The sequence below is a fragment of the Pogona vitticeps genome, chromosome 6 (assembly GCF_051106095.1).
Source record: "Pogona vitticeps strain Pit_001003342236 chromosome 6, PviZW2.1, whole genome shotgun sequence".
NCBI lineage: Eukaryota > Metazoa > Chordata > Lepidosauria > Squamata > Agamidae > Pogona > Pogona vitticeps.
In genome coordinates this window covers 118,818,768-118,830,209 of record NC_135788.1, presented here as the reverse complement: position 1 = coordinate 118,830,209, position 11,442 = coordinate 118,818,768, and the positions used below count along the sequence as shown (strand labels likewise).

At 49.1% G+C, this 11,442-nt stretch overlaps 1 protein-coding gene and 1 long non-coding RNA gene across 2 annotated transcripts in view; one reads left to right on the top strand and one right to left on the bottom strand.

Moving 5' to 3' along the window:
- Positions 1 to 6,042, top strand: NRL (neural retina leucine zipper). Its single transcript, XM_020809326.3, has 3 exons — positions 1 to 241; positions 1,566 to 1,965; positions 2,775 to 6,042. The coding sequence occupies exons 1-3, from the start codon at positions 222 to 224 to the stop codon at positions 3,153 to 3,155; spliced, it is 801 nt and encodes a 266-aa protein (XP_020664985.3). The 5' UTR covers positions 1 to 221; the 3' UTR covers positions 3,156 to 6,042.
- Positions 6,043 to 10,848: 4,806 nt separating this feature from the next.
- Positions 10,849 to 11,442, bottom strand: part of LOC140701385 (uncharacterized) — a 1,798-nt gene continuing 1,204 nt past the window's right edge. Inside the window, exon 2 of the long non-coding RNA XR_012080317.2 lies at positions 10,849 to 11,369. This is a non-coding gene — a long non-coding RNA (uncharacterized LOC140701385). The remainder of the gene's footprint in view (positions 11,370 to 11,442) is intronic.

Sequence of the window (11,442 nt, the reverse complement as noted above, 5' to 3'; positions counted from 1 at the left end):
GGCCAGCCCAGTCCAGGCGCCTCATTGGCCAGCCATTAATGTATTCCTTTGAGCTCAGCTTCCCTGGAGCTTTAAAAGGGACCCTGGTGTCCGGGATCTGGTCTCTGGGCTTGGGCAAGCCGCCTGCCATCCTGTCCTGGCCGTGGTGCTGAGGAGGGGGGCACCAGCCTCGCCGAAAGGTCAACCAGGGGAACTCGTCTGGCAGCTGGACCAGGAGACCGATGGACCCCCAAACCAACAGGTGGGTGCCCCAGAAACTGGCCACCTCTTCCACCCCCACCCCCCCAAAAAAACCCTTGGTGATGGTTTCATAAATTCATAGCACAGCATAAAAAAAGAGTCGAGTCTGGAAAAACCGTTGGACTACATATCCCAGAATCCTGCCTCCCCGGATTCTGGGAGTTGTAGTCCGCGGAAAGTGACCTTTCCAGCTTTTGAGGAGCAAGAGAAAGCAAGGAAATAATTCCATTTTTAATTTTTATTTTTGCAAGTCCTCCTGCCGGAGATGATGATCCATTTTGGTTCATCCTTTCTCGACCCTTCCGCCTGCATTCTGCTACCTTAGACTGTCGAGGCCTCACAAGGCAAAGGCTTGGCACCTCACCCCGTTGCCAGCAGGTTTACTCGGGAGCAAGTCCCCGGCAGCCTGCTGGTGCTTCCTGCTTCCTAAACCTAACTAATGCTCAGGGTCCATAGCCTTAAAGATTTAGTCTCACCGAAGCCAAGGTGTGAACGCACAGGGGTGCAGAATGTGTGATAAAAGTTTTTTGGGGTTACTTGTCCAGTGAAGAGGCTGGCCTGGACGAATTTTGGGAGCTGTAGTCTTAAAAAAGTAACTTTTTTCAAGCTGTAGAGAGGGAGGCGGTTCTTTGTTTTTGAATAATCCATAAAGATTTTAAATGGGTTGGTGCAAGGTATCTTTCCAGTTATGCTGAATGGGGCAGTAATTCTTCATGGCTCGGTGGATCTGATTCTCATGGGGGTTCTTGCTCTTGATGGGATTCCATAGTGATGTACATTTGAGCTATTCTGTGCGTCACGGATCCCCAGATTTAGCACAAAAGATCTCCTTTAGCTCCTGGGTGGAAAAGACCCTAACGTTAGTTCATAGAAGAACCTAGCCATAATTCGCTCTCCACAGAGCTGTGAAAATTCTAACCTGTCCATTAGGTCATGCTCGGTCTGGATGCTCTCTGCGCATGTGCAGAGCGCATATCGTTTGCATTCGTAACCCTCTTATGGGTTTCCCATGGACCTTGGATTGTTTTCCCCTTTGTGAACAGAATGCTGGATCAGAGAAGCCTTGGGTTTGATCCAGCGTGTTCTTGTGCGCATGCCTGCGCATGCAGGCTATGGGCTGTATCGTAAGAAAGTGGAGGGAGTGACAACCTCCATACTCTCCAGATCTACAGGGCTAGGGGTGAGTGGCGTCTCCGTGGACCTGATCCCTCCCTCCCTCCGTAGCCAACCATCAAAGAGGCTGCTGGTTGGTTTATCCCAGACACCGATCCATCCCTCGCTTCTTCGTCCGGTCCCTCATGTTCTCTTTCTCTCGTCCGGGGTAGGATGAGCACCCTTCCTCCCAGCCCGCTGGCGCTCGATTACCTGGACGACTTTGACCTGCTGAGATTCGAGGTCAAGCAAGAGGTTTCCAGACCCGGCGTGGGCGCCTCGTCCTTGAGTTCCACCCCGTGCAGCTCGGTGCCACCTTCGCCCACCTTCGACAAAGCCGGAGGGGACCCCAAGTCCACCCTGGAAGAACTCTACTGGATGGCCACGCTCCACCAGACTCTGGCGGCCGCCGTGGGGGGAAGCCCCGAAGGCCAGATGGTACCAGGGTTGGACGAAGCCGTGGAGGCCCTCCTCGGGGTCCCCGTGGCGGAAGCGGGCCTTCGTGGCCGGGCGACCCCCCAGCTGCAGGGGTTCTTAGGAGCGACCGAAGCTCTCGGGACAGAGCAACAGCAGGTAACCCGCAGAAGAGAGATTTTAAAAAGAAATGGATTACCTGTGTGGGGCAGGAAGGGGGAAAAGCAAGGGACATCCCTCAACCAGCATTCTGGGAGTTGTAGTCAAAAAAATCCAGTCCCTCTTCAGACAAGAGGCAGGTCAGATCCAACCTTCCGGTTCTAGAAAGTGCAAAGTTATGCCGTGGTTAGCAGGACCTGCCAAAGGTTGTAAAGGGACAGAGGATTGGCGGGCTCCCCAGGGATAATTGTACAGAATACCCCAAACCTTGAAAAAGTTACGTATTTGGACTAGATTTGCAAGATGAAAGCACAGAGGAGTAAATAGACAGAGTGTCGTCAGAAAACCAGCAGATTCCCCCCAAAACCAGCGGTTGTGCCAGCTGGTGAAGATCAGAAGCTTTGTGGAAAAGTTTTGCAAACTTTTGCTAGGTCTCTCCCGGGGAAATGTCCTAGACACGCTGGTACTCCACGAGCGAGGTGTCGGGCCCCTCTGTCCGAGTCCAGGAATGGTGGCCACAAACCTTCTCGGAAGAAGGAGGGTCACCTCTCCCTAAGGGTTTGCAGCCAAGCTAGAAAAAGATATAGGTTTTGGCCTGTTGGTCTCAGAATTTGCTAGCCAGCGTGGCTAGGGAGGATTCTGGGAGTTCTAGTCCAAAAAAAGAGTCATGTTCTCAGCCAGTTATCTGATTGTTCTAAACAGGAATGTGTGATGTGCTGTGTAGTTGTTTTATTTTCCCTTTCTGTTCATACGTGGGTCCTCTCTCCGGCCTCTCCGTGGTCCCCCTGCTTTCCCCCACCCTTCTCCAGGTGCCGCTGCTCTCCGACTGCTTCTCCGACGCGCAGCTGGTCTCCATGTCGGTGCGAGATCTGAACCGCCAGCTCCGGGGTTTCGGCAAGGACGAGGTCCAGCGGCTGAAGCAGAAGCGCCGCACCCTCAAGAACCGCGGCTACGCTCAATCGTGCCGGTTCAAGCGGGTTCAGCAGCGCCACGTCCTGGAGGCCGAGAAGTCCCAGCTTGCCCAGCAGCTGGAGTCCCTGCGGGTCGAGATGGCCCGGGTGGCTCACGAACGTGACATCTACAAGGCCCGGTGTCAGAAGCTGCTGGGAGATGCCACTGGGGTTCACGGTGGGGAGGGGGCAGAGCCGGTGACCCCTCAGTCAACCTCACTGACACAGTTTTTCCTATGAGCAGCCCATGGTGCTCCCCTCCTGGCCCAAAAAAGATCTGCAGGAGTGGAAGGGGAGAAGAACTTGGAAATCTTTTTCCCCCCAGTCTAGCCAGTAGGGGGCATTGTGGACAAAAAACAAAAAAAAACCACTTGTTCTCCCTTTTCCTTCCACTAGAGGGTGACATCCGCTGAGGTTCCTAGGAGGTGGCTCCTGATTTCTACCACTAGGTGGTGCCAAAGACCTTCAGAATGCTGGTCATGACCATCATGCTTGCTGCTCTCATGTCTTCTCCTTCAAAGAATTCTGGAAATTGTAGGATTTTTCAGGGAGAGTGATGAGGATTCTGTTAGAGCCTCTGCAGGAAACCTATAGGCCACCCTGTGTTGTCAGACTCCAACTCCCATCTGCCCTAGCCAGCAAAACCAAGAGCAAGACCCCTCCCACAAGTGGGCCATTCCTGTCTTATAGCAAACGGTAGGGATGGTTCTGTGGCACCTTAACGACTAACAAGGTTTATTGGGCGTAAATCATTCTCATGGACTATAGACCATTTCTGCAAGTACAAAATCCTACTTCAATGCCCAATAAAAACTGCTAGTCCTTAATACTGACACTATTGGGCTTTGCTGGTTTTTCTGAATTTCAACGCTTTAATTTTCCCCCCAGAACAAAACATTTATGGATCATAGCACAGAATCCAGAGAGCTTGCCCCCCCTTTTTTGGACCACAAGCCCTTGGTAGCTACGCTGGTGAAGGAACTATGGGATTTGTAGTCCCCCCCAATTCTGACTTTTCTGCATGGCCATAGCATCCCCAGCAGAGCCCATGGAGTTGACCGGGCCCCATCCTGGCGCTCAGAAATCCATGCCGCCTCTTTAGGTCCACGGCCTTTGCACCCACACGCCCATCTCAGGTCCAACTTCAAACTTGTTTTTCCACATGTATACAACCTTGTGTTGGGTAGGTGGGTGGGGAAACTAGTGATATTTATTGGTCTTTTTGTTGGGTAGGATGCGGCTGCTGCCAATCCGGGACGGGTGCTTTTCCGGGCAGGAGAGGGGGGAAAAGGGAGGGATAGAGCATGAGGTTGGGGTTTCAGCATCCGTAGGTGAAATTTGAGGGGGACACCTGGGCGAGAAATCAGGTCAACGCTTCCCACCCAACCCTGCCCACTTTGATGGTGTCTTGCCAAAATAGCTCAGTAAAACTCAAAACAGGCCAATGTTGCGATGGGGTGTGTGTGGCCAGTATGGCTGTGGACCCTTGTCGGGACTGGTTGAATTTAAGGAGGAAAAAAAAGGTGTCAGGGAGAGTGAAAAGAGCCAGTAGTATCTAAATGGAGAACCTCCGGGCTGTTTTGCCACCCGCCCTTGGGAAGCACCCTCCGTCAGCAAATTTTGGTGAATAAAACAAACGTTTAAACTCTCCTGCTCCCCCATCCCCTTACGTGAATTGCTGTGGTTCCCAGACCCGAATTCCCATCTGTGTAGCTGTATAAAACAGAGAGGGGTGTATGTGTGGGATCCACTTATGGTTGCCTGGCCGGCTTGCTTATGCCAAGAGTCCAAAAGTCCAAAGACAGAAAAACTCTGGGAGCCAGCGGGCAGTGGCACCATGGAAGCGCGCCAGCGTGGAATTCCGGGGAACCCCCAGACGTCTGTTTTCCTCACCCACAAAGGGATAATTATTTGACTGATAGTTTTAAGAAAATAAACACTAGGCAGGTCCTATTATTATTACTAGAAAAAAAATGCATGTGTGAATTTCTGGGTGCTTGCGAATATAAGAGTGTGCATGTTCAGAAGGGAGAACATTAAATGGGCGCGCATGTCAGCACGGAAAGGAAGAGTAAAATTTTTGGTGTTCCTCTGTGTGGCAATTGTATGCAGGCACACACAAACAAACGTGCGCATAGTGCGCCATTTCCACCCTTGTGTTCGTTCTGCTTGTTCCTATAGGGCAGGATCTGCAGCTGGATTCGGTCTTCCGTGTGTGCAGAATGACTCGGAGAAAAGCACATTTTCTAGACATGGTGTGTAATAAAGTTGCGTGTGTGGCAGGAGAGGCAGAAAAACCCAGCAGCACTTTTTCATTGTGCTCAGTTATGGGTGGCGTTACTGCAGTCTCCCTTGTGACTGAGCGCCCTGGATGGTGCATTTATAGTTACCACGTGCGAATCCTGTGCACCAGGCAGTCTGGTGCACAATTGTGCCGGTCCCTTAGCAATACAGGGTGTGTATCAGGTGTGACTGGGAGTGTTCATTAATGTGTCAGAGATTGTGTGTGTGTGTGTGTGGTTGTAAGATAGCGTCACGGCAAATGGTTTATATGGTCTGCTTGGGACTACATATCCCAGTATCCTCAAGTGAGCTGGATGGGGTGTTTTAGTCCCGGCAGTCCAAAAGGGTCAGATCTCCCAGCTCCTGTTGCGCACCAAACGGAAGCATGTGAATTCTGCAAGAGAGGCGGTAGACAGCTGCGTTTGAATCAGCACTTGGATAAGTGCTTTTAAAAACAACAACTCAAAAAAACAGAAGTTCCAGGATCCGAAAAAAAGTAACTTCCCCAGGCTGTGGTGTGAATGCCTGTTTGTGGTCTGCCTTCCGAGGGTGTGGCGTTTTTTAGCATGAGATTAGTCTTCCCCATAACGCCACACGCCACTCAACATCCCATTTTCTGTGTTTTCGCTTTTAACTATTTTCTACTATTTATTTCCAAAACCTCGCTTTTCCGTTCCCCATCACTGCAAGGTGGAACCACTGAGAGGCTCTGTGGGGGGGAAGGAACTGTGATGGGGGAAGAAAGGTGTTTTGTGTTTCCCCCCTCCCCTCTCCCGAAATGCATGGATTTTTAAAATAATAAACAAATCCTTTTTTTAAAAAAAAAGAAAAGAAAGCAAAAATAGTGTGGAGTCCTGTCCATTTTGTGCGACGAATGGGAGACAGAAGACCGGGGAGGGACACCCTGCCTGTTTATACGTGTGCAAAATCTGAGCAACAAAAAAGAACGGGGAAAAATGATAACTAGAAAGCACCTCTGTGACCCTGTTCTTTACCCTCTGTTTCTATCAAGAGACTTTCCCCTTTGGCCTTATCCATCTGATCTGGATCGGAGCCAGAGAAAGCAAAACTAGATCTGAATTCAAAAGCGTTCTGGGCCGGAAGCGTGCCTGCTCATGGGTGTAGCAAGAAACATTGGTCAAATCTGGCCTTGTTTTCTTTTCCACATCAGCACAATGGGAAACAATGCTGCAGGCTGTGCGTGCAACTAAAGCTTGCAAAATGGCAATTTTTTAAAAATGTAATGCAGAAATTATCAGCAATATTGCCAAACCTTCATGACCTGTTTAGCCCATGACCTGCTTGGCACATGCCAGACAGGCCTCAAAGTCTCCGGAGCGAGAGAAAGTGTTTAAACTTTCCTCCATTTTCGTCCCTCGCCTGGGGGAATCCATGTCGTGACAGATCAGAGGCTGAAAACATTGCCTTTTGGGGACTACAACTCCCATAAACCACCAGCCAGACCGGCTGAGGGACGCTGGACCTTGTAGTCCCCCAAAGCCGACATTTCTAAGCGCTGCGGACGGGAGGTGTCGCTGCACACGAACACACGATGGCGACAAAGGACAAGCCAACCCATAATAAGCTTTACCAACAAGGACTGGAAGAGCCAAGGTCTGGGGAAAAAAAATAGCGGTGGTGTTCTTAATTATGTTCTGCTTTTTAAAATGCAAAGGGGCACACCGTGCTGACGAAACTTTGCTGCCTTGCACAAATATAGTCCCCAAAAATCTTTGGGCAATGGTTACAGAGAGGCAGTCAGGATACACCCCCTTGGGCTTGTTCCAATTAGGAGTAGGCAGATTTGAAATTTTCGATTGCAACTCCTAGAATCATTTCTTGGGAATTTTGGGAGCTGAAATCCAAGGACGCACATCTGCATACATCTGTTTCTGAGTGCTGCTCTTCCTAGCCTGAAAACACACACACACACACATATGCAGAGGACTTATGGACTCTGTTTCCATCCTTTGTCCCTAAGCATTGATCTTGGGGGGGGGGGGAATAGCAAACCTTCCCCGTCCATCAGCTCTGTTCCACTCCACCCTGAACAGTAATTAAGGCCAATGCAAGCAAAGATTTAGCAATGGGAGGTTTCTCACACAGCACCACAAATTTGCAGCCAGGAGCATCTCATGTGCTCTCAGAATGATGGACAAGGAGGGCTGGTCACCAAGGATGGAAATCAAGCTGCTGAGAAAGGTAGAGTCAGCTACACGGAGGGTATTCTTACATCCTAAGGTGTACGTATATCTTTATATTCCCATGCTGGTTTGGATAGTGTTGGCTAGGTAGTCCTCCATCTGCAGAAACTGCGAGACCACGGCTAGGTGAAGAAAAGCATCTTTCCCTGCTGAAGCTGGGCAGCAGCATTACCACTACATTATGAAAAAGCTGTTTTGTTTACAGCCTTGCATGCTATCTGTAGTTTGTGCGACTGGGAGGGGCTTTGTACATCTTTCCAGTACTAAACAACTGTTCCTCCCAGTCCTGGAACTCAAAGATAGCCCTGCCTCCTTGCTAAGTGTTCTTTTCCCTCTCTTTCCCCCTGTTGGTGACTGTTGTTTGTTTGCTGTTGATATGTTCAGCTGGTTGCTAAGTATGCATGCAAAAAGAAATCCACATACAGTACACATGTCTGTAATTTCAAGAAACTGAGTAAAGAAATACGGTTTTTAAAAAATTCTTTCTTCTACAAATCTCTCAGAGTAAGTTCACGAGACTTTAGGTAACGGGATAAGCTCAGTGGTTTAGGTAAATAATGGCTTGGAAGTTTGATTCTCCACGGTGTCTCCTATGAGATACAGCTAGTCTGTGTGGCCTTGGACAAACTGCGCCATCCCAGAGCGCCCCTTGAAGGAGGGAATGGCAAACCACTTCAGAACACGTTCTACCTGGAAAACACTGAAAAAGGTCGCCATGAGAAATGGGGTGGACCGTCTGGTGAACTTGTAGCTATTCTCCTCTGCGGCTCTTTGAGCTTCTGTTTCATAGCAAAAGGGCGTTTTGCCAGAAAATTCCAAACTATGCAACCAAAGTGAGGGTGGCCAGGTGAGAAAGAAGGCAGGTCTCCTCGTATACCTTTCGTAGCTGTTTTGAGGAGAAATATCTGGACTTGGCCCTTGTATTCAAACCCGCCCTGGCTGACATTTCCTCTCCTGAGTCTCTATTAAAGAAACGTTAGCCTCTTTTTCGATCCGGTCTACTTAGAGAAAAAAACAGAAGATGCTTTCCGAAGGGAAAAGCTTGGCCGCTTCCCAAACGGAGCGGCCGGATACCGAAGAGACTAAAACTCCTTCCAACCTTTTGTGGCTTTCAACCCGTCGTCGTGGCATGGAAGAAAACCGAAAACACCCCGATTTTGTGAAATCGAAGACCTGGTCCCTCCCAGAAATCCGCTTCTCGACGGCGGGCTCTAGTCTTGCCAACCTTTGTGACAGAACCATTCCATCCTGACTCCCCTTTTCTTCCACCCACCTAGAGGATGATGGGCAGAGGGGGCGTTTTATTCCCTTTCCCCCTCCCCGCCTTCAGAATGCCTGCTTGGATCTGAGATGCAGATGGTGGCAGGGAAAACATGCTCAGTGGGGGGGCTACATTCATACAGCACCTGGTACTGAGTCAATTCCTTCTGGGGATGGGGACGAGGGCCCTTCCCTCTGCGCTCTACCCCTGGCATTTTTCTCTCCATGCCAGCAAAACCCTGCAATTAAATCTCCAAGCGATGGCTCATAGCCGAGCGCGTGCCAGGGCTGTGGCGAAACCTGGCAGCCATCCCACACGCTGGCGGATGCTTTAAACTCTTGGCCACTTCTGCCCCACGGTTATACCCCATACATACAAAGAAGACGAATGCCATGGTGGTTGGTTTGATGGCTTCGGGGGCTGAGCTGCCCATCCAAATCTCCAGGCCAGGTGGGCGGGTGGGCATTGCATAAATGCTGCCAATCACTCACCCCATCCCCTCTTTTTAGCCTGTACCAATGTGCCCTTGGTCTTCAGATCCGCTCTCTTGAGGTCTTTTTTCTTTGCTCTTTTGCCAGCTCTGCCGGCTCCCGAAAGCCTTCCCCCCCATCAACTGTCCTCACCATCAGCTATTCCCAGAAACAAAGGCGGCAGCCATGGAGAAGATCAGCCGGGAAGCAAAAGCTAGGCCCCGAAAGCAGCCGACAAACCCATTGCTCCCTCTCCCCCCTTCTGCTTTTTATCATGTCTTTTTAGATTAGAAGCTTGTAGGAAGGGGTTGCTCTTTTTTTGAGTGCCTGCGATCTGCTCTAAGACCATTTCTGGTTGAGAAATGAGATTGAAAGGGCATCTATCTATCTATCTATCTATCTATCTATCTATCTATCTATCTATCTATCTATCTATCTATCTATCTATCTATCTATCTATCTATCTATCTATCTATCTATCTATCTATCTATGGATTGTTCACTACAACAGACCCAGCGAAGAGCAGATAATTAGCTGTGACACTTTAAAGACAAACAGATGTTATTCGGCTGAACCGTTTGCGGGTGGCATCTGGAGAAGTGATCTAAAGCCCACCAAAACCTATGGTACATAAAAGATGTTCATCTATAAAGAGCCAGAGAAATTATTCTCTGATCCTGTTTCCCTGCCTGCCTGGGAGTTGCAGGATCAAACCCTGTCCCCAAGGGAAGATTCCACCTTCTCTGTCTGTCTCCCATACTGTTTGTTTTGCAGCTGTCGCTGATGGGTCTGCCTGTCCCTGGGACGTCATCCTAAGGGCATGACCCCCGGGTCTCAGTCTCAGGAAATGAAATTTCGCTGACCAGGCAACCAGCGGACACAAATGTGGTCAGCGCCTGGCAAGCCACGGGGCTGGTTATTGAAATTCTTGCAAGGTAGGCTGGGCTATGCAAGCTGAACTCCCAACACACTCTGCTTGTCGATAAGACCAAATGCCTCGTAGCCATGAGAAAAGCTGTCTGGGGTGGTACAGGTCCCGGAATCTCACAACGGCTGGATGTTGGATTCTGGGAGTTGTAGTCCACAAAAATGGTTCCTCTTGTCCTGACTGAATTGTCTGTGGAGGCCATTACATACACAACTTTTTCTGCCTTCTGCAATGTGCTCTCTTTTTTGCACACCCAGCGTGAAGCACCAGGCTGCACCGTTTTGGGAAGAAGGCATTGTATGGTTGTGATGCTGCTGAGATGAAAAACTGATCTGCACATGTTCAGAGGCACCTCCTTATCGTATCCCAGAAGCCTGAGTCCTCTTGGTGCAGATTTAACCCTTGCCCGATTCTTCAAGACCACACATTGACACCTCAGACAACCTCAGGGTGTTTCAGACATGTCTCCCAAAATATGCAGACACTGTGCAAACCAAACTTTGGGGGCCCTGACTCCATCCCCCCCCCCATTTTATCATAGTGGAGAAATGCAATCAATACAGCACTGATGTGCATTCAATTTATGCCCCATCTAGCGAATGACTGAGATAGCGTCAGCCTGCTTCTGATCAAAAACTAGTCTAATTATCTTAACCTTTTAGTTTTGAATTTCACCTATATTTCATATATGTACATCCATAATTTTAAATTGTGCACCGCTTGGATACAAATAAAGAAAGATTTCATCATTCCAGCGAGGATAATTTCCATGAAAAGTGGATCCTCTGTGTTCATATATTTTTTATTTATTGCACCAATCACAGACCATAGCAAGATAAAACAATTACAGTCAGACAAGATAAAACAATTACAGACAGGACGAGCGACTTATTAAATACACATGCATGTAAGGTACTTTAAAGTCAGTAATACAGGTAATATTAGGATACTCTAAAATTAGTGAGTTCATCTGATTACGTCCATGCTATAATTTATATGGGTCCTCCATGTTCAAATCCAGTCTACCTGTCCCATGACCAGTTGCTGGCAGCAGAGAGGGTGGAATAGTGGAAGAAAAGCTGTATCTGGTGCAGCTGTCGAAGCGAACATGAGAAACACACAGCTTCCTTTTTCCCTCTTTTATTTTTTCAGTAATTTGCATCCTTGTAAATGTCCGTGGCTCGTTTCAAGGGGTGGTCGCATGATCCTGGAGGCCTCTATCTATCAGTCATGCACTACGAATCGCCACTGTGAAATCTGGTTTCTGCTTGCAGAAGTTGGCTTTCGCTCAAGCGTTGGCCTCCTGCCTGAGATTCTCGTAGGAAAGGAGAGAAGGGAAGAGTGTCATTCCCCATAGCCACCCTGTCGCCAATAATCCCC